At 59.3% G+C, this 22,430-nt stretch overlaps 1 protein-coding gene across 4 annotated transcripts in view; it reads left to right on the top strand.

Annotated features, from left to right (window-relative positions):
• The first annotated feature begins 435 nt into the window (after positions 1-435).
• The window catches only part of RASA3 (RAS p21 protein activator 3), a 90,770-nt gene continuing 68,775 nt past the window's right edge, over positions 436-22,430 (top strand). For 3 of the 4 annotated variants that reach the window (XM_059902631.1, XM_059902630.1, XM_059902633.1), the window contains exon 1: positions 436-576. In XM_059902631.1, the coding sequence (XP_059758614.1) occupies positions 522-576 (55 nt within the window). In that variant the 5' untranslated portion in view covers positions 436-521. Of the gene's footprint in view, positions 577-2,639; positions 2,848-22,430 lie in introns of those variants that run through there. The other variant, XM_059902632.1, reaches the window with a different exon arrangement.

Here is a 22,430-nt window from a genome sequence, read left to right as displayed (position 1 = left end):
CCCCCGCCTGGTCCACCCCCCCCCCCCCACCTACCCTAGCCCGGTCGCCCCCCCCCCGCCAGCAAATCTCGCCCGGTGGCCCCCGTCGCCCAACCAGGTACCCCCGCACTCCCCGCCGGGTCCTCTCTGCGGGGCGAGACGTCCCCTCCGGGTCCCTTCGATGCCTCCTCGGAGGCCGACCCCGCCCCTCTGCGGGCCTTGGGATGTGGGCGGAGCCGTCTTGCTCCCGCCTCCTAGCCCTCAGCCAATGGGCAGCTGGGGACGCGCTGTTGGCGGAACCGTAACGCTCCCGCCCCTCTGCGGGCCTTGGGCAATCGGGAACTGGGCAGGGCCGTGGGCGGAGCCTCCCCGCCCCCCCCACCCGCGTCCTCGGCCAATGGGCGGGCGTGTGGGCGGAGCCGGAGGTGGAGGTGCCGCGGACGCGCGGGCACCGGGTAGGGCGCATAGCGCCGGGACTGCGCCGCCGCTCGGGCTCCTGCTGCTCCGCGGGGCTCGGCGCGCGAATTCCGGGCAGACCCAGCATGGCGGTGGAAGAAGAGGGGCTCCGGGTCTTCCAGAGCGTGAAGATCAAGATCGGTGAGCTCCCGGGAGCTGGCGGGGGCGGTGGGGTCTTTGAGGGGGGCTTGCGGCGGGCGCCCCCAGGCCCCCGACCCCTTCCCTGGGGGCCAAGGCCCTGACGCCTCCTGGCCATGTGCGCTCCCGGGTTGCGGCCCCCTCCCCACCCCCGGGAGATCCCCAGCGGCGGCCCCTCCCCACCTCCCCGGAGGCCGCGGGCCTCGGCCCCCTCCCCATCACCGGGGAGATGCCGGGCCGCGGCTCCCTCCCCATCTCCAGGAGATGCCCGGCCGCTGCCCTCTCCCCACCTCCCCCAAGGACGGGCTGGGCCGCGCCGGGCCGGCGGCTCAGGGGGACGCAGCTCCCTGCGCTGCCTCCACGCCACTAGCGGCCCCAGGTCTCCGGAGGTGGGGTCGCCTGCAGCAGAGGGAGGTGCAGTGCCGGACTTGGGTCGGGTCCCCGCTGGGAGTGTGTATCTGCGTGTGCATGAGCGCGCGCGCGGGGGCTCTCCGGATGAGTGCATTTCAGGTGCCAAAAACACCAACCCCGGGGTTCCGAGCCTCGCTGAGTGCGGCACCCAGACCCTTCCTTCGCTGGGGACGTGGAAGCTCTTTCACGTTCCCCCAGGGGCGAGGGGCCGAGCGGGCGGCTGGCTGGAGCCTGGGTGTGCGCGCGACTGTGTAGGTGGATGTGTGGGCATGTGTGTGTTCCTGCGTGTTTGTGTGTGTGTGTGTCTGCCTGTGCCTGTGGAGCGCTCTGGCCCAGGGCTCCCTCAGGGCAGGTCGCCACAAGAGCCACCCCTCCCCCTTCCATTGAGAACTGGCTGCGGGAGCTTTTGGCCACCAGGGCCTGCCATTCAGGTCGTGTCCCCAGAGCAGTCTGCCTTTCTCACTGGACCCAAGAGCTGGGGGAGGGACGTGCAGATTCTGGAGTGGGCTGGAAGGCTATATCTGGACTTCCTGGGTTTATCTGGAGAGACTTGCTTTTTCCCAGTTCTGTCTTAACTTGGGAGGGTGACGTGCAAGTTTCTTCCCCCCAAAACAAGGTCGGTTCTTGGAGTGACTGTTGCACGTTAATGCCATAAATGTGCCAGCTGAGAGGACAGCTCCCGTTGGAGAGGGCTTCGGAGACCCTGGTGTGTTGCCCGTCCTCGGGGCCCTTCTTGCCCACTGAATGCCCGGGTCCTCCACATTCCCATGTGAAAAAGGGGCTCCGGGAACCAAGCCAGGCGCCCAGTGACTGCTGGAGCGTCAGTTGCTGGTGACATTCGATGCCGCTTAGGAATTCCAGCTGCCCCAAATCAGCGTGTTGTTTCCTGTCTGCTGTATTTTGGTTTATGGAGCATCGCTGAGACGCTGTTGATATTGGGCTCAGAAGCACTGCAGATAGGATGTGGCCACACTTCAGCCTTGAGGAGCCGGCCTGGAGAGGGTTTCTCTTGTTTACTTGGTTGAAATCTGCTGTCACTTTCTGCTGAGAGGTTCAACATGGCACTGCACCTGAAGTGTGGCAGGGAAAGTGCCTCTCAGTGCCAGGGTCCAGTGAGCACGAGGGGGATGCCAACCCAGAGGCCTTGAGGTGCTTCCTTAATCAGGGTACAGGAAGGGGTGGGGCATGGCTGTGAGGGCTGTGCCAGGCTTCTGGGTGCAGCAGGCAGGAAGGGGTCTGGGGACTTTGGGGTTCAGGCCCCGCACGGCCAGCCTGGACTCGACTCAGGAGGGCTCTGGAACGGTGGTCTGTTAAGCAGAGAGGATTGACTTCTTTCGAGACTGGCACCGAGGAGATCTGCTGGCCTGGCAGGGCGCCCTCACGGGAGGTTCTGGACCTCATACACAGGGGCCATGTGTGGAAGGAAGGGGCTTGAAGATGCTGCTCGGTTAGGCTTTCCCTCTTTTGTGCTTCAGTTTAAACGAGTGAGAGAAACGCCCAGCTCAGCTGAGGATTAGTGCAGCGACTGAACATCTGCTGGTCTAACTCGGTGTGGGCACGGGGTATTATTAGAACCTTCGGAGCCCCGCCCCCGTATGCGGGGGCTGTAGCAGAGAGGACGAGCAGAAACGTCTGTGCAGTGGTCCAACTCCCTGGACGCGGCTGCAGCTCTCAGAAGCCCCTGCCTTCTCCCCTCTCCAAGGGTCCCCACCTGCCTCTATAGGGGCTGCAGGGGGCGGACATCTGCGCCCCACCTCGTTGCCGGGCCTTGCAGGGAGCGAGGGCCTGCGCACAGCACAGGCGTTGGAGCAAAGAGGTGTCCTGGGCTGTGCTGCTGACTTAGAGCCGGGGCCGGCCCCAGAGGTGAGCCGTGGGGACTGGCCTGGGGCTTATTCTTGTTCCACTGTGAGTAGCCAGGGCCTGGTGGGTGGTGCCCCGAGCTCTCCGTTTCTTTCCTTAGTCCTCTTCTGTGGCCAGTCTTAACTCTGACTTGCCTGAGTGCCCCAGCCGTGAAGGGACAATGACGAGGAAGGACACCAGAGATGACCTGGGGGAGGGGCGGCTGCCCAGGAATCACAGGCGTGCTCGCCTCCTCGTTGCGGGAGACGCTGGCCGGCTGGCCATTCATGCTGAGCCCCGTCTCCGGGCCGGCTGGCTGCGTGCCCGCGTCTGCCGGTGGCCTGCCGGCCTGCCGGCTGGAAGACCCAGGGCAGGCGCCCCCCCGCCCCCCCTTTCATGGCCTCGTTTTTCCATTTGCGAAATGCCGGCAGTCATTGTCTGCAGCATCCGGTGGGAGCCCCTCATCCCAGAAAGGGACAGAGAAATTTTCCCTGCAGTTATACCATCAGCAGTGTCACCATTCCTGTTGCTGAGGGGAAAGGCAGAACATTTCGGGGGGCTGAAGAGTTTTTAGTGGGGAGGCCTTGGCCGTTTAGTCCTTAGAAAGTCTGGAACGTGTGGTGGTACGTGGTCATTGAGAGGCTAACGCTGGGGAAAATGAGAAGAATCTCCTCCTTTTTTCCCTCTTCCCCTTTCTTTTTCCCTCCACCTTTTGCAAACGAGATAATACATAAGAAAGTGCCAAATAAAAGTAGGGTATTTTTATTGTAACTATTTCAAGTCCTTGTCCTGAAGAACTTGTGTCTTTCCCCCACTTAAATCTCGCAGTTATTTTGGACGGTTCTTCTGCACACTTGAAAATCTTAGCCGCGGTCTATCTTTGGAAACAGCAGTACCTCATGTCATGTAAGACTGAACACACTTCCTATGAGGCTGCTTGAGGAAGTGTGCTCCTCTGGCTTTCCATGAGTCAGGGCTTTAGCCCTGGAAAGGAAGCAACGTGAAGATTTGTAGGCGGCGACGGGTGAAGACTCCCGGCGAGAGCACCTCTGCCCGGCAGGGTCCTTTTGGACTCGGCGCTCCTTTAGGCCTTGCAACGTAGCTTTCCTTTCCAGTGATATTTCCCTTTTCCATGATAGTTACTCCGTGTTTTTAAAAGTGTCATCTTGATAAATGTGTTCAATTAAGAGTAATATACAAAGGTATTTCTCTCAAGCTAAAAAAAGAGAAAATCCTGGCCTTGCACCTGAGGGTGAGAGAAGCCCTCTTGGTCTGTGAGTGGGTCTCGTCGTTGTCAGGTTTGAGGGCAGCTTGGGTCTGCGTGGTGAGTCCCATGTGAGGCCACAGGGCAGACCTTCCTTCTTGGACCCAGAGCAGCGGACCCCCTGTTCTCCCCGGGCTCAGAGCACCCACTCCTGTTCCTTCTCATTCAGATTAGAACCCGTCACCAAGAAGGGCCAGGGTGGTCCGGGTCCAGCGCGAGCACAGGGGAAGCGACGTGCCTCCATTCAGCCAGACGTGGCCCTGCGGCAGCTGGCTGTAGGCCCGCCGCACCGCAAACATCACCCCCCCAGAAGCAGGAGGCCCCTCAGGTCGGGGAAGCGGGGAGCAGGGAGGGCCCCTGGGCGGCCTGGAGAAGAAGCCCCAGACCACAGGGCTTGGGAGCTCAGGGTTCTGGGTCCGCGCTGCCGAAAGTGTGATTTTTTAACCCAGTTTCCAAGGCGGGAAGCAGTGGTGTGCCGGTCCCGGGGTCTGTAAAGCTCGGGCGGGGTGGTCCAGCTTATAAGCTGCAGTGGTGGTGAGCAGCCAGGCGTCACAGGCTCGTTAGAGGACACGTTCTGTGAGCATGATGGCCAGTGTCCGCGTGAGGGTGTGCGTGAGACGGTGGGAGGGGAGCCGCGCCGGCCACGCACGGTTCTTGGCATCAGGGGCTTCATGTTCTCTGGAACTCTCTGATGCTAAAATTAGCCTGGATATTCTATTAACCTGGGAGCTCAGCTCGCGGGCTATTTTTGGCCCCTGAGGACCGGTGTGCAGACTGGCGCTGCCCGTGGGTCTGGGCTTCTCCGGGCAGCGGCGTGTGCTGGCGTGTGAGGTGGGGAGGGTGCAGACTTCAGGGTCTGGCGCGCGCCTTCCCTCATTCCACCTAAGCTCTCACAAGCCCACATGGAGTCACCTGCCCAGGGTCTTGGCCTGCAGGGGGCGGGAGCTCACCTCGCGTGCGGCCTCCTGCCTGGTGATGCGCCTGGACAGGAGGGGCCGCCGGTGCCCCTGAGGGGAGGGCACGGGCCACTGGCGCCTGTGGGAGGACCGGGGCGTGCGCACACACACAGCCCCTAGTGCAGGTGCTGCGCGGAAGCTGGAGGGGACAGAACTCGTGAAGGTGCGATGCAACAGGGCACGGGATCCAGAGCCGACCCCTTGAGCGGGGCCACCTGCAGCCCACGTAGCCCCGGGCACGCAGGGAAAAGGGTCTGCAGGTGGTGGGGCCCTGTGGACGGGTCATGGAGCTGCAAAACACCATTTGGCAGAAAACGTCTGGATTTGTTTCTCTGAAGCTAACGAGGCACTTGCGTGTGTCGACACTCACACCTTGCAGAGAGTATTTGGGAAATCAGGACATCGGAGCGTCACGCTTTAGAAACAACCACAGTGGGAGCAGCTAAGCCCGAGAAGTGAGGTTTGCAAGTCACACTGGAAAGTGGAGGCTGCAGGTGCCCCAGCTGCTTCCGAGCGAGGAGGGTCCATGCTGGGCCCAGGCGGCTCAGGAGGGGAGGCTGGGACCTGAGACTGAGTCCCGGCCACCTTTCTCGCTACCTCTGCAACTTCAGGCACATCTGAGCCCACTCTGCTTCAGTTTCTTCCTTTGTCATAGGGGAGAGTGAAGCCCTTTCTGTGCAGCTCAGCGAGCTTGTGTGAACACAGGCACTCGCATCGCTCCAGTCCTGATGGCAAGGTGTTACTGCTGGGACAGTTTGAAGCTGCTTGTTCTCTTAATCTTGTAACGGGTTAGAGATCCAGCTCAGCAAGTCAGGAGAAGGTGGTGAGGCAGGAGTGGGGATGGCTCGCTGGTTGTCTGTCCCCTGCACCCAGTGTCAGCATGGGGGTCTGTGTTCCAGCTGTGCCCGGTCGGTGGGATGTTCAGATAGCAAAATGGGGAGACAGAGTGTTGATAAATGCCAGTTGAAGGGGCAATTACATTATGGAGCTTCCACAGCCTGGAATATTATGCAGCTTTCAGAGAAATAAGTTGGAGCCCGGCCCGGCCATGTGACATGCAGGAAGCCCGTGGGGTGTGACTGGAAAGAAAGCAGCATGCAGAGGGTGTCTCCGAAGGTCCCGGAGAAGAGCAAGGCAACAGATACGGGTGTGCAGATGTGGAAACGAGACCCACACACGTCTGTCACTTGGACCCCCGGGGCTGGGGAGTGTGGAAATGGTTCTGTAGGAAGAGGGAATAAAAGGTCTGTTTGAAAAAGCAAGAATATTACTATTGTGTATACAGATAGGTAAATAAAGAGTTTAAAAGTCACAACCACTTAAAAAATGTAATGAACAATGGTCTGTAGAGGACACCGAGGCCCAGAAAGATAAAATAATTTCCTAGATTACATGAGGCTCACTCAGTGCAGGAAAAGTGTGGGACTGCCATCAGGTCTAAGAGCGAGTGAGTAACGGGCTGAGGGCTGGCCCGGGAGGGGACCTCGAATGGAGCCAGACACGCGGGCGGCTCGGGCTGCAGCCCTGTGTTCAGGAAACCCTGACCCGGATGAGAGGGAATTTAAAGTCCCACCATCCACACAAATGACCCTGTGCTTTTCTTTAAGTGTGAGGCAACTTCCAAAATTAACAGTGAACACATTCAAATTGCGGTGTAAATGCACGTTTCGTGATCCTCCTTAGAAATAAGCAGACGAGTGTCTCCCGACTGCGCGTCCCGGCTCACGCCGTGGGCCGGGACCCACGTGTCGTTTCCACACGATGGCTCTTGGGGCGGACTCAGAGCTGCTTGTTATCGGAAGCTTCTTTGCCGGAATTGATGGGTCAACAAGTGGACAGTGGGACCACGGGTCGTGACCCTAGTCCTCCGAGCGTCTGCAAACACGGGGCGTGTTTCTGCACGCTGGGCAGATCCCGGGCCAGCCCGGTCTGTCCTGAGGTTTGGCCTCGCTCGTTTGCGTTTTCAAGTCAGCCTGCAGCCCGTGGCAGGGCCAGTCAGCCTCAGGGCGAGGGCCCTGTTGGTGAGGCCACGTGTCTACGCCTGAGACCTGCCGTGGGGGCCTGGGGGGGGGCTGGACCGCCCCCGCTCAGGGTTTGATCCGAACGCTGTGCCCTTCACTCCTAAGTCAGACCAGTGCCTGTTTCCCTCTTCGCATAGTTTCTCCTCCTGTTGTCTGAATAATGTCCAAAGTGTAAAGAAGTGTTCTGTCTCGGCCCCCATTGCCAACGGGATAAAATCCAAAGGCAGGCAAAGTCGCCGCGTCTCTCTTGGACTCAGGGTGACTCAGAGCCTGGAGCCTCGGGTGGCGGCCGTGCTTCCCCAGCCAGGCCGCCCCGTTCGTGCTCCGGACACAGCCTCGCTCTCGGCTTGGCGGCCCCCAGTGCCGTTGGTGCCTGCGGCAGCGCCAGGACCAAGGCCTGGTCGCCGGCCTCTCCTGGGACCGGCTCCCCGTTCGGCCGCCCCCCCAGGGCTGACGGGAGCCCAGGAGTGGGCCTGGGCTTCTGGGTTTTCGGGACATTTAACCGAGTGGGGGACTGATAACTAGCCTGCCTTTCTCTGGAGCTTTGATTTGGACTCAACAGTGGGTCCCGTCGGGTGTGATCCGTGTGTGGAGTCAGGGCCCGTCTCTCCTTCCTGTGACGCCCCTTGGACCCCCCCAGGAGCCCCCACGGCCGAGCCCCCCGTGGTTGAGGGCAGCTTCGCGTGCCCCTGGATCTTCTCTGTAGCTTTGTCTTGTGTGGTTTTTCCTCTGAGGAAAAAGATGTCATTTTCCTTTTTCGCTCTGTGGGACTGGTCTCATTTTGTGCACTCTGTCCGTTTCCACGATGCCGGATCCGTCGTTGCCCCCGGAGCCCTGGACACGCCGGGGAGCAGCAGGTGCCCCTGCAGGACGTGGTGCTGTCAGAGTCTGGTATCGACTCTGCGCCTTGTGCAGGCACGTGTCTTAACTGCCCCCCCACTCCGAGGCTCAGAGAAGCCAGGGCACTTTCCCAAAGTCACACAGCAGGAGAGGTTGCGACTGCCTCAGTTGTCCTGTAATGAACTCGAAATTACCAAGGCCCAGGCACTCCTGTGGTCAGTGAGGAACGGCCTTCTTGGGTGTGTTATCAAGTCACTTCCTCAGTAGACAGCTCACTTCCCACCAAGGCCTCTCCTTCCCTGAGAATCTTTGAACGAGCATTTATGGGATAGTCTCAGGAGAGTGACACCTGTGCCTGAACCTGTGGTCCTGAGAGGCCAGGACACCCGGGGCTCAGGGCCTGCTGACCACCTCCCAGCTGAGTGTCTTGAGCTGCTGGACACCTGAGCAATTTCACCTGAGACCATGCTTTAAACAGGGGGCCAGCCTCTGCGTGGACAGACTGCAGGCTGCCCTGGGGGCGGCAGCAGCACTGTGTCTTCCTGACGCCTGCCCTCTGGCTTCTGACCATCTCTTCCTCCTGCTGGGCTGGGACCCAGGCCCAGAGGTTGCCTGATGCAGGAAAAGCCCCCCGGCCAGGCAGGCAACAGCGGGGAGGGGTGAAGTGGGGCAGTTAAACTCCAGCCGGAGGTGGTTCAGCCCCAGGCCCGGAGCCTCTGGGCCTCTGCTTGTTTGGACCCAGCCACCTGGGGACTTCCCAGAGCTGGGCTCAGATGGTGGTACAGAGCTGTTTGCAGAGATCCTGGAACCCGAGCTGGTTCCAGAAATCCCATCAGTGTGCAGACCCCAGGGGACCTGGCCAAGCTGCCTTGTTGTAGAGGTCTGCAGTGGGCTGCTGTGATGGGGCTGGTTTTCCCATGGCCTTTGGGGTGAGGGCGGGCTGGGGAATTCCAGATTGTTCAGGGCTGCGGCTTGCGAGCTCACCCTTCTCAGGGGGCCCTGCTGGCCTGTCCTGGGGCTGACTTCCATAAGCAGTTTTTAACTTAGGATCTGACAACTGGGTGTTTTATCTGCTTTGTAGGGGTGAGTTTCAAGGGCAGAAGACACCGTGTACGTGATGTTCCCACGGAGGACACACCCCACCCGTGTGTGGTGTGTCCAGGACCTTCTGGAGGAGCGAGGTGTCCCCGGGCTCCCCTGAGAAAGGCCTGCACCCCATGAGGCAGAGCGCTCAGTTGAGGGAGGGGTGGTTCGCCTTGACCTTCTCACGGGGGCCCCTCACGTCGTAGTACGGGTGTGCGCACACACGCACACACCCGTCCCCAGCCTGTCTCGGGGCAGAGGTGCGTGGTGTCGTGTCACCGCGCGGTGATGGCGGGGGAGGCCCGGGAGGCCCACAGCGGCTCCTGCTGGCTCTTTCCCGTTGGCGGGACCCGTGGTGCCAGGGAACTGGCCTCGTCTGTGCAGCAAGGCGTGCGGAGTTTAGAAGAGCTTCCTGTTTCTCAAGCATTCGTGCTGTTCTTTCATCTGCCCGACGTGGTGGGGGCTGCAGACACGCTGCAGAGTCATGGGGCCCACGTGGGCCCGACCCCGGGGGTCTGGGGGTGAATGTTTGGCGGCACCTGCCGTCTGAGACCCCTGAGGGCGGCTTGGCCAGGTCCCCACCCCAGCTCTGGGGCCTCGCTGCTGGGACGCCTGCCTTTCTGCTTTCTGTGACTCGAGCGTCTTTTCTGCACTTTTTGATTCTTTAATATTTTGTATTTGCATCAGACACCTGTCACATTTTAGGCCCACAAGCCGGGTTTTTCCTGTAGCTTCTTTTCCTGTTCGTTTCTGGCCCGTTCTCGCTCCTGGCTGCGCTCAGGTGGGAGCTCTCAGACTCTGGGGGGCTCTGAGGACCCCGGGCCGGGCTGGGCTGCCCAGGAGAGTATGCTGGGATCAAGTGAGAGGATGTTAAGGTGAACAGGGAAGTACTTCCGACGGGGGTGCGTGAGCCATAGTGGCTGGGGGGCTGCCGGGGGGCCTCCTCGCCCCCCGAGGTGTGAGGCTCTTGTTTCCTGCCCGACTGTACGGGTGAGAGAGCCCAGCTCCCTGGAAGTGGGCACCCTGCCTGGTGGGACCCGAGCCGCCCGAGCCCAGTGGGCTGCAGATGCCCCATGGCCCCCGGCTCTCCTGGCCGTGCTCCCGGAGACCTTGTAGCTCCTGGGCGATGCTTCCTGGGGCGTCGGGAGGCGAAGGGCAGAGGACCCTGTGCTTCCTGAGCCCCAGCTGGCCCCGTCCATCTGGAGGCTGTGGCGTTCCTTTCTCTCTTCATCATTTCCTGCTCCACTCAGCTCCGCCTCCGTATTTGGAGAAAGGATTTCTCAGCGTTTGGACCCGAGGATGTGTTTGTGCTCATCCTGACCGGAAGGAAGGGTCTCGGGGACAGAAAACCCCTGGTCGCTACGGTTTCGCTCAGTCTCTTGACTTTCTGTTTATTGGTTTTGCGGAGGGTGTTCTGGCCTTCTCTTCGAGGGCCTTTCCCTCTCCGCCTGTGTCCTTTCCTGACAGGCAGGCTGTCCAGTCAGGAGGGACGAGGAGGGACCAGGCAGAGCCTGGGTCCTGAATGAGGCTCTTCTGCCTCTTTTTCATCTGCACACGATTCACTATAATTAGTAGCAATTTAGGTCTAACTGTTGCTAGACCTCCTCCTGCCTCTCCCCAGCCCAGCCCGCTTCCCTATCAGTGTCTGTGCAAGGACCCACCAGTTTGGTGAATAATATAAGAATGTTGGGTTTTCTTAAGGAGGAATTTTTGTGGGAGAAGGAGCTCCCTGGGGGGCAGTGGGTGTTGGCCCCCAGCACACAGATCTCTTCAGCCCTTCACGTGCAGGAGGCCAGTCCGGGTTTACTGTCACCGGAGCCTGAAAGAGGTGGAGGCACCCTTTTCGAACAGAATATTTCAGAACAGTGTGGGAGGGTTCTGTGCATCTGACCTGGGGCGTGTTGGGGGCGTGTACACACGTGCTGATTTTGTGCATCAGGGCACGTGGAGGACAGTGTAAGGGCCACCCTGAGGCAGCAGTGGGAACTTTGAGCCTGACCTAACATGTGAATCACAAAGACTGGCTGGGAAAAGCTAGTTTCCAAAAGTTCTCCTCCTTGCAAAAAGTGCTCAGGGATCGTCTAGGGGGTGATTCTGCATGGCACGGGCTGACCTTTAGGTGAAGTCGGCCCCGGGGCTGGGGTGGGGGGGTGACCTTTGCCTCCCTGGTTGTCCCACGGCATTTGGACGCCACCTGCAGATGCTGCACGTGGGCCCGTGGGGCCATAAATTGGGCGTTTCACAGGGTGCGAGGGAAACGTTGGCCTTGCCTTCCAAGACTTTACAGATCAAAGGATAAATAAGACAAACCCATCAACATAGTCGCGCATTTATGGGAATAATAATACCTGGGATTTTCAGGTCTTGGGGAGGCGCTAAGGAAGACTGGAAGGGGTCTCCCTGCTCTTCCTGTTCTCCCAGGAGAACACACACATACATGCACACACATACATGCACACACACATGCACACGCGTGCAGACGTGTGCACGCACACACTCCGCACACAATGTATTTTCCAAACCTGGAGAATTCTTAGAAGTAATAGAAACTGTATGTGCAGAATTAATTTCTAAATATATAAAGGGACCCCCGTTGAACAAGGGCAGCGCTTACTTTTATCATTAAAACTAAACTAAACGTTAACTTATCGTTTTCTGTTCTAAGGCTTAGTCTGTCTGAAGGTGTACCTGCCCCCTGGTTAACAGCTCTGGGGAGGGGACGCCTCTTCAGTGGCCCCTTGATAGTCACTGCTTCCCGCTCTTAGTAGCAGACGACAATAGTCTGTCTTGTTATGAAGGCGTCTTGGGGTCCTTGAAACGTGCCGTCTTCCTTGGAAAGCAGAGGCCGGGAGGGTGGCGGACAGGACACTGTACGTCTGTTTTAGTGTGTCTGAATTTCTGGGTCGCAAACCACCTTAGGTAAAGTTGGGCCCTGGGCAGGGCGGGCCTGCTCAGGGGACCCGGCCGCCCCCTTGGCCAGGCTTTTGGGCTGTGCCCCAGCTCGCGGCCTGGTTCTCTGTCTCTTCCTTTTCAGGGTTTTTGTAACCTGTGGGGTCCCTGTAGAGAGGGTGTGGAGCGGGGCACAGAAGAGAAGCACCGTTGAGAACACGAGTCGCAGGTGAAGTGAGGGCGCAGCAGGCCCCCTTCTGCAAGGTCCCCCTGGCCCCGGGGTCTCCTGGCTCCAGGGCGCTTGCTGGGCTCTGCCCCCGAGGAGCAGAGCGGAAACCAGCAGGACGACCCGCGGGTTCTCCAAGATGCGCTTGTTCCTGGGTGACCAGTGAGCGTGGTTTCTGCCTTGAGAGCAGACGTCCTGGGGTGGGGGGGGACAGTCTCCCCATCGGGCTCCGAGAGACCCGTCCTGAGCTCCCAGCCGCACGGATAGTGTCGCCACTTTCCTCCAGTGCCCCAGTTCTAGCCAGGGAACTGCCCCCCGGAGACAGGTGGCCATGCTCGGGGACTTGTTGTTTGTCACGCTGGGGGTCGGGGAGTGTGGACCTAGTGGGCAGAAACCGCCCCCCCCCAACAGCTCAGTGCCTGACTGTGCCCGGGGCGTGCCCGGGAGAGGGGGCTGTGAGAGCGGCATCGGTGAAAACCGCGCGTGTGTCGTCCGTCTGTGCTCTCTGCCTCTCCTCAGGAGCGTGCAGGCAGGGAGCAGCTAGATCCCAGGCTCGCCTGGGAGAGAGACGCCTGCGGTGTGGACCTGCCACACTGCCTGATGGTTTAGGGTGTGGACGAGGCCGGCAAGACCTTGGGGCAGCGGCACTGTGGCCAGTCTGCTGGCGACACTCCCGCTCTGCAGCTTGTGGCAAGTCACTTAACCTCTCTGTGCCTTAGTTTCAGTGTCTGTAAAATGAGGATACTAATAGCTACTTCGCAGGGTTAGAGGGTTGAGTGTAACTGTCACCGTCCTTCCAGCTCCCTCACTTCACGCTGGAGGAGAGTGAGGCTCAGAAGGGTCTGGCCCTGCTCGAGTTGCCAGGTCGGGTCCGTGGGCCAAAGCTGTTTTCATGAGCGGTGGGAGGCAGGACCGGGCCGCGGACTCCTGGGGAGCACGTGGCTGTGTGCGGAAGGGCTGCGCCGGGAGGGCGTGGGCTTGTGTGGCCGCCCCCGGGGTCTGGAGGCACCCTCCCTGGCCGTGCGGTCTGAGCTGCGTTACCCGACCCCACGAGGGGACCCCGGGATGGCACCAGCTCAGCCGCGGGCTGCCTCCGAGCCCGTGCGTTCTCTTCGGAGTGTCGGCGCTTCTCCGGGCAGCCGCCGATGACTTAAAGGTGAAGTGTTAACCAAGAAGCGCAATCTCGCATTCGAGTGTGGTTTTGCAGGAGCAGGGGCCTGTAGCGGCGTAACTAGGGGCTGTGTTTCCCGAGAGAGGCGGGGAGGGGTGAGTAGCAGGTGCCTCTGGCTTCCGGGCCAGCACAGAGCACCTGGCCTGCCTAAAAGCTCACACAGGGCTGCGTGGGTCTGGGAAGAAATGGGAAGAGCGGTCCCCCTGGACACACTGTGGACGTCAGGTGGCAGCTGGTTATTTACCGTGTTTTGAATTCTGTAACTGTTTTTTCTGGATCATTCTGTGGTTTCATCTCTATGGCACAATGCTTTTATGACAGGAAGTGGGTATTAATGAATCAGTTAACTATTTTGTAAATCTAGGGTGCTGTCTTGTGATGTCTTTGTAGCCCCCAAACACAGGCGCTACGGGCAGGACTTGCACAGTTGGGTAGGGACAGCTGTTCTGACGCCCCTGTGCTGACCTTGCCCAGGAGATGCTCAGCCTCTCACAGTGGGACAAGGGTGTAAACATTTACCCGCCTCTGTGGGTGGGGGATGCTTCACTGTCGCCGTGCCCCCTGCAGCAGTGACCTCTCCATGGGCCGGGGTGCTCTCTGCACGCAGACATTAGCCGGGGGGGTGGTGGGGGGAGAATCTAGCTCCCGTGTCCCCTGCTCGGGTGACATGGATCATTTCACCAGTGATTTAGAGAGTCTGCTTCTCCCCACACATGGACATGAGGCCGCTGAGAAATCAACACCAAACAAGTTTGGAGGATGTGTTTAACCCACTCTCAGGCTTTTCCAAAAAACTTGTCCCAATTTTATTAACGGATAAGAGTGAACAAAGGTTCGGGACTTCCCTGGTGGTCCAGTGGTAAAGAATCTGCCTTCCAATGCAGGGGACGCGGGTTTGATCTCTGGTCAGGGAACTAAGATCCCACACGTCGCAGGGCAACTAGGCCCGCGAGCCACAACTACTGAGCTCCCGCGCCTCGACTAGAGAGCCTTCGTGCCGCAAACTACAGAGCCCACATGCTCTGGAACCCGCGCGCCACAACTACAGGCCCACACGCTGCAGTGAAGATCCCGCATGCCTCGACGAAGATCCTGCGTGCCGCAACTAAGACCTGACGCAGCCAAAAAAAAAAAAAAAAAAAAAGAGTAAACAAAGGTTAGTGAAGAAGGAAGAAAAACAAGTTGCTTTTATAAGTAAAATCAAATATATAATAATGTTCCACTCATTTTGGCCCATGCAGTGTAAAGACCAGCCAAGAATAAGGCATTTTTTCAAAGGTAGGATGAAGTCCTGGCCCATTTTGCAGCGTTGAGCAGTTTTGTGGCTGGTCCCTGAGGGCCCCAGAGCAGGGACGTGCCCACTTCCACGCCCCTCCGCCGGTTGACTGTCCTCCTCACCCCGTTACAAGTGCGAGGCCGAGATGACCCAGAGTCCTTTCTGAGATAGACTTGGACTCAAGTCTAATAAAGGAAACCCCAGGAAATTCAGAATACACATTAGCACGTGACAAGGGGAAATTCATTCTTAAGCTCTGCAGATAAACTGCGGTTTGGCCTCCTCACATCACAGCAAAGGGCGGGGGCCCCGGGGCCCTCGGTGTAAACTGGGGTAGATTAAGGAACTGCGTGCAAGCTAACAAGTCTCAGTCCTGAAATTCGGGTAACAAAGGCTACCAGTCTGGTTTTCTCACTGGCATATTTCTCTCTTTCTTAGAAGTTTGCTGAAAGCAATGGTGATTATTCCTGATGGGGTGACGGGATCCGCAGAGCCTTTCAGATATGTTTCTTTGATGTTCCTTTTGTTTGTTCGGAGGTTGCAGGAACGCCCCAAGCCACAGCTGCTGGTTAGGGTGTGGCGTGCAGGGGCGGGGCCTGTCCTGGGAGAGACCCTCTTGGGACCAGAGGCCTGACGATGAATAAGCTCGATGAGGAGGCTGCCAGGCCCACCGGGACGTGGGAGAGGACGGGACCCTCCCCCTCCTGAGTTTCTCCCCCTCGACCCGCTGTGGACCCACGGAGGGCTCTCCCTGGGGGGGTCCTCTGGGGCGGGGCCTGGTGGTCTTGCTTAAGGGTCCCACGCGGAGGGGGTCCAAGGGCCCAGGTCCAAGGTCTGCTCCCTTACAGCTGAGCTGGGCACCCGCGTGCGTCCTGCCTTGTCATCGGCGGGAAGGCTGCGCTTGGCCCTGGGCCCGGCTTTCCCGGGGCGGGGGGAAATCCTCCCTGCCCTGCGGCCAGGTTCCGGCTCCCACGGAGGCCAGTGGCTGTGGCAGCTCTGGACGGACGCCCCCCACCTCCCCACCCAGCCCCGCGTGTGCAGGAGGGGGTGGGACCCCACGATCTGACCTGCTTTTGGCTTCTGCTGCTTCCACTAAAATCCACCCCCTCCCCCGTTCTTTGGAATTAGAGGGAGGGTGGACTCTGTCAGCGACACAGGTTTAGGATGGTTGCGTTCTGTGCTGAGTCAGCGCTGCTGTGCATGGTGACCCCGGGCCACAGCTCGGGGTTTGACAGCCCCCAGAAGCGCCGGTCTTGCTCAGATTGCATCAGGGAGGCCGCGATTACCGGCCGTGGACGGAGGCTCCACACGCTCTGCTCTTACTCCTGAGGTGCTTTGAACAGCTCGTGTGGCTAGAGACTATTCTGGAAGGAGATGGTCACGAATGTACTTGGAACACCGAGGCTTTTTATGGTGCTGTTGAGAGGCTGGCCCTGCGTGCGAGCATGGGGTGTGGGACCTGGTGCTTCTTTCCTGGAGCCGCCAGCCCCCTGGAATTTTCTCTCAGCTCGTTTGTGGCATCAACAGTGTTCTGTTCTGTAGTTTTACCTGGTTCGCCTGGAGCAGCCCTGAGTGGTGGCGGTGCTGGTCCCACGTCCTCTGGGCTGTCACGCCGGCAGCTTGCAGGCCCAGGTCAGGGCCTCAGCGCCGTCCTGCGTGCTGACCAGTCTCCACGGGCCCCAGACAGGCGTGAGCCAGGGCTCAGCTTCTTAGTTTCCAGAGCAGTGCGTCCCTGTGCGGTGAGGTGCATGCGGGCTGATGACCGAGCGGGGGTATGCGTCCCCCGACCCACAGGAGACGCCCACGGGGCTGGGGCCTGCCTCTGTGTCCCCCTGACGCCCACGAGCAGTCAGGCAGCTGTCCCCAGCCTGCCCTAGAGAGCTTTAGGACAACAGCAGTGCCGGGTCCCCCCCACCCCCCCCACCCCGAGGACCTGCTTCCGCGGGCTGGAGAAGGAGAAGGAGGAGGAGGAGGGCAGCGAGGGCTGAGGGGCGGAGGGGCTCCTGCTGCGTCGCTCTCCCCTCTCCCCTCGCGTTTCCGTCTCGGGGTCTCGCCTACCCACTCCCCACGCTTGTCCCCTGAGGACTGAAGCAAGTGCCCTCTGGATGCCGTGTGTGGGTGTGTCTGTGTGTGTGTGTGTGTGTGTGTTCAAAAGTAAATATCTTCCCTGAAGAAGGTGTGGGGAACATAGAAAAGCGAAGTGAGAACGTGAACAGCTGTAATTCCACATCGGATGCCTTGGGCCTGGGTCACCCCACCCCGTCAGCCGGCAGCCGCGAAGCGGGGCACGTTTGTGCTCCGCGTGTGCACATCCGTGTAGGTTCCGACCTGTTGGCCCGTTTCAAAGCTGGGAGACCCCCGAATCAAAGGGCACCCCTGCGCCCGGGGCCGGCTGCAGCCTCTGCTCTGGGAGCCGGAGCGGAGAGGGGTCTGCGGGTGGCGGTTAGAGGCTGAGGGCCTTTGTTTCACCCGCGTGGGCATGCGACCCTGGTGCCCGGTGAGTGGGGCAGGTTTAGAGGCGGCCTCAGCTTGGGAGAACGTGACTCGGCCTCTCAGCCTGTGCCGCGCAGTGGCCGGCCCTGCGCCTGGAGCTGTCGGTGGTTGGGAGTCGGTGGCGAGAGCTGGGTGTACCTGGGCCGAGCTCTGGAGGGACATCGAGAGAGAGGCGGCCGGGAATGGGCCCCGAGGGCCTGGCTGGGCTTCTGGGTTGGCGGGGAGAGCCCTGTGACAAAGCAGAACCGTGAAGGGACCACGAGCAAGGTGCCCAGCGCGCAGGGCGCCTGCTGTCTACCCAAAGCTTTTCTCTAGACAAGATCGCGGCACCAGAGGTTTGGACCGCAGTAGGCGGCCGAACGTCCTGCGGCCGTGGGGCGGCTCTCAGGGCCCAGGAGCCTGGCCAGCCCGCGTGGCCTGTGTTCTGACCCGAGGGCCCGACGGCTCCACGGAAGAGTCTCCCTGGGAAGCGCCTGGGATTCTGACCGCGTTGAAGGTTGTGGGCACCGCGCGCCTGTGTCTGGATCTGGATCTGCCCTGACCGTCCACGCAGCCCCGAGCCCCCTTCCTGCAGCTCTGAAGTGAGGGGTCACCCGTCTGTTCGCTGCTGCTTCTGTTATTCTGGACGCCTCTCTGTGATGAACTGGACCTTCACGGTGATAACTGTGGAACCAGAGTTCTGTGGAAGGACTCTGACTTACACGGCACGTTTGGCTCGGCTCAGAAACACGCAAGCCGAAGCGCTGTCGTGTGATCAGGGGTCGTGACACCCCCCGTGGACCCGGCCTCCAGTGTGGGGTTGTGGACCCGGTGGGTCCGGACACGCAGCAGGAGCCTCTCCCTGCTGGTCTGGCACCAAGAGAGCCGAGCAAGGTGATGACAGCGACGGCCCCTGTGTTGTGGCGGGAGCGGGAAGAGGAGGGCTCGGATGGTCCCGGTGGAGCGCCTGCCCTGTGAGAGTGCCAGGAACCAGGCACCTCGCAGGCGGTTATGTCCCCTCTTTACCGACGGGGACACAGGCTGCTGCTGATCTCAGGTGACAGTGGGGAGGCCGCTGGCCCGGAGCGTTGTGCTGCCTCTGTCCTGGGAAGCACAGCCGCGCTGGGAGCCCTGACCCCGAAGGCTTGGAGCTTCCTGGGAGGATGGGGGGACGCCCGCGTTGGGAGCGGGGCGTGAGGGGCAGGACCGCAGACCTTCAAAGGGCTGGTAACGGGGGTGGGAAGTGGCACCGCTGGGCCGCGCTTGAGGGAGGTGGGGACAAAACGTTACATCTGCCGATCACCAGCCAGTGGAACAGAAAACGCGGGAAAAAATCCAGGGCACTCGGGATGCGCGAGGGCCGTGGGCTTCTGCTTCTCTTCGCTCCTTTTTTCTGGGTTTCAGATGTCCTGGGCCGTTGTTCCACTATTGTAACAACACACACAGTGGTAGCTGCTTCCTGTGTTGCTAATTCAGGGAGCATTCCCTCTGCCCTTGGGCCTCCACCTTCCCTGACGCCCCGCCCTGCCCTTTGGCCTTCGTCCCCGTCTCCCTGCCTGACCTCCGCCCTCTCCGGTCCTCTCGCCCGGGTCCCCTGACCCGGCCATCCGGGCTGCTCCTCCGTCACTGCCCTGGGGAGGGGCCGCCAGACGGCCTCTGCAGCTGGAAGCACTTTTCATTACTTAGAGGTGGTGGTGGCGTTAGGACTGGGGTCTTCTATGAGTGCAGTTTATTTTAATTCATGGAAAATGGCGAATTGGCCCTTGGTTGATTAACGAACGGGCAGGCTAGGCCAGGCCGGCCAAGGGCTCAGATTCTGGGCGCTGAAATAGAAGTGCTGGGAGCAGGAGCGGCTCTGGGGAGGGCAAGTGTCCCCAGGTGAGGTGCTGGGGCCCAGACGGCACACGGCCGGAGAAGTTTCTGTAGAGTTTTGTGTTTTGCTCAGGCACCGTAGACTGTTAAGCGGGAAGTGGATGGTTAAATTCAGATTAGAATAAATTAAAGAGTATGTGTGGAGCGTTCAGTGCTGGTTTATTAGCTGGTGTACAAGTTAGTGTGTGGAAATGTGATTATCACTTGGAGGATGACAAGTGACGGGGTTGTCCGCTTGCACATATGTCACCTGTTAATAGACAGACATGGTCGACTCTTTAAAACGTTAGGTAGATATTCTTAGATTCCTAATAGACAGAAAATATCACAGAGGATACGGAAGCAGATCAAAACGTATACGGGCACCTAATCCACAATGAAGACGTATTTTAGTTCCCTGGAGAATGTGGGAGTTGCCTTCTTTGGCATCCGGCTTGAAAAAAGTTATATCCTAACTCACACCATATAAAACAAATGCCGAATGGATTAAAGGTTACAAAGTGAAAAACTAAAGCAAGATATCAGAAACATTTTGGAGAATATTGTGAATAACCTCTGGAATGTGGGAGAACTAAGCAGTCAGTAAACTAAAAAGATAGACCGATCTGATTATAGAAGAATAAAGATTTCTGTCTAAGTGATAACCTCACAGCGGCCGAGTGCTCATGCCTGGGACAGGCCAGCCGGGAAGGGGGGGGGGGCAGACGGGGGGGGCCCGGGCCACGTGCTCGCAGACACTTTCCCCTGGTGGCTCGGCCTCGCCCTCAGCCCTGCCTGCACGCGGTAGCGGGGTGGACACTCCGTGTTGGTGCCACGTCCTGAGGACGGCCGGGTTGTCCCTGGATCCATGGGTGGAAGCAGACGTGTCTCGTGGTAAAGAGAAAACCGCTCTCGCCGAGCCGTGATCAGTGATCCTGTTTCAGTGGCCAAGTTAAGGCTCTCCCCCGACCCCCGACATCTCCTCCCTGTGGGGCTGTGAGGGTGCAGCGCAGGGTCTGGAAGCGAACCAGCAGGGCTGGTGTAGCTCAGGGCTGCGGGGCCGGCAGAGGGAGGCTGGTGACGAACCTTTTCTGTAGGTACTTACGCAGCGTTACCGGTTACAATGAATATGTATTTCTTTTGTAATAAAAAGTGTTCGAAAAGAGGATGAAAAAGAGTTTCTCTATAAAACTCAGTTTCAACCATAGAGCTTCTAAAAGAGCCTGTGCCTGTCCTTCGGTGGCCGTGGACACGTGCCCCCCGTGTGCCCTGAGACGGGACAGGTGACTTCCTGGCATGTGTCACAGTTTGGACCCAGCTGGTTCAGGACTTAAGCAGAAAACACTTAATAAGATTAAGTGGTTAATTTACCATCTGCCAGGGACTCAGCCTCTGGAGCTGGAAGCTCTCGGCCTCAGTGGGGTTTGTGAGTGAATTTCTAGTTTAGAGTTAATAAATGGGGGCATTTGTTCACAAAGCCCTGAATTATACTCTGTCATTTTACATTTAAACTTACTTATCAGAAATGGCTGTTATCATTACACATAATAAATTGACTCTGCCAGTGTTTAATGTAAAAGGAAGGAATAGCTGGCAAAAGAGAGATTAGACCTAAAATTTATATTTAAGATAAATCTCAGATGCTGTTAAATTTATAAGCATTTCTATTCAAACATAGTGCATGCTCTATAGAAATTTTAGAAAACCTAGTTCTTAAGTTTTCAGGGTTGAGAAAAAAGTGACTCATTTCCCCGCTGAAAGCTTTGCCACTGTTAACATGTTGGTCCTTCTGTTCATTTATTTCCTCTCCATTTTTGTTTTTCATAAGGAGATATATTGTGTGTGCACATATACTTATTAGATATTAACTACACACATATATACATGTATATTATGTATGCCCCTTAAATTCTCCCTTCAGACTTTTCTGTGTGTTACTGGAAGGTTCTTCGTAAACTCCACTCTGGTTGCCGTGTCGCAGCCCCCTTCCCTCCTGCAGCCCCCGGCCCTCGCCTGTCCTGTGCTCTGTACGCCGGGGGTCCTGCCGTCGGCTCTGGAGGCCGGGCCCAGGCTGTTGGAATCTCCTGTTTTGGGACACTTAACTGTTCCCTTTCTTTTGGCCAACATAAATATCGTTATAATAAACATTGATCCTTCATAAATCTTTGTTTTATGGATTATTTCGTTAGGACAGCGGTCCCCGACCTTTTTGGCACCAGGGACCGGTTTCGCGGAAGACAATTTTTCCACGGACGGGGGTGGGGGTGATGGTTCAGGCGGTAACGCGAGCGATGGGGGCGGCAGATGCTCGCCCGCCGCTCACCTCCTGCTGTGCGGTCAGTTCCTAACAGGCCACCGACCGGTGCCGGTCTGTGGCCCGGGGGTTGGGGACCCCTGCCTCAGGAGACCTAGATGTTGATGTATTCATGGCCTTTAAAACATGGTTTTGAAAGCTCGAGAAGAAACGGCGGCTGTGGGAATGGTAGCCAGGCGTCAGGGGAGGCCGTGGATCTGCGGGCATGTCTGCCCTGCTTCCTGGACACGGGGTCTCTGCAGTGAGGCATGGGTGCCATGTCCCCACCTCAGGCCGGTGAAGATGCAGAGGTAGATTTCTGCTCTGTCAGCCGTGGCCCCTTGATGTGACAGTGGCTTTGGGGGAGGTGGGTGGCCAGTGGGGGGCAGTTCCCACGCAGGGGCCGCGGTTGCGGGGCTGCTCTGCCCTCGGCCGGGTGGCCCCGGAGCCGCCTTCCCCACAGGCCCTCGCCCTGGGCGCCCTTCCCGGAGCTCGCGCTGCTGGGCAGACCCAGGGGTAAGGAGCTTCAGCGCGGACGTCGGAGGGCCGGCACCCCCTCCCTGCGCCCCGAGCTTCTGCTGCTCTTGTGAACGGACCCGCCCCTCGTGGTCCACACGGCTTGGGGTGCAGGCCTGTCAGATGGTGGGGGGCCCTCTACCCCGCCCCAGGACCACCCACTCCCTCCTCGCTGTGCACCTGTGGGCGGGGCCTCCTGCCCAGGGGCGGCGGGAAGCCTCGGGGTGGGAGAAGGTGGGCCACCCGTGTGCGCCCCGTGTGAGCCGCAGGTTTGCCGTGGCTGTGGCTCAGGAGCGAAGGGACGAACACGCCACCGTCTCTCTGACATGGAGCCTGATCTCGGTCTTGGCCGCTCTTCCCAGTAATGAATGAGGAAGGAAAAACCAAAGTCTTAATTTTGCCGTTTCCTCCTGTCCTAAAGTTGCCACGAAGACTCAGCTCCAGAGGCCAGCGCAGGCTTTAGGTTTGCGGTTCTCTGCAGGGACAGCAGATTAGAGACCGTCTCTGCGGCGGGTTCACTGAAGCGGGATGATGGTCGCCGCGGTCACCCACGCCCGATGACCAGGTCTGAGGAGGCGCTTCTGTGGGGCTCACGGCCTGTGCTCGCGGACCCGGGGGCCGCGCCGTGGCTGGAGTGCGGGAGCCCTGGGCCCACCTTCCAGCGTGGCTGCACCTGGCAGTTGGCCACCTCGTGGCAGGAGCCCTCCAGGCCCGGTCCGTGCGCCGTGAGCCGGGGCTCCCTTTGGGGC

This window comes from Balaenoptera ricei, chromosome 18 (genome assembly GCF_028023285.1).
Source record: "Balaenoptera ricei isolate mBalRic1 chromosome 18, mBalRic1.hap2, whole genome shotgun sequence".
NCBI lineage: Eukaryota > Metazoa > Chordata > Mammalia > Artiodactyla > Balaenopteridae > Balaenoptera > Balaenoptera ricei.
Note: the sequence above shows the minus strand (reverse complement) of the source record. Positions and strands in the feature narration are given on the sequence as shown.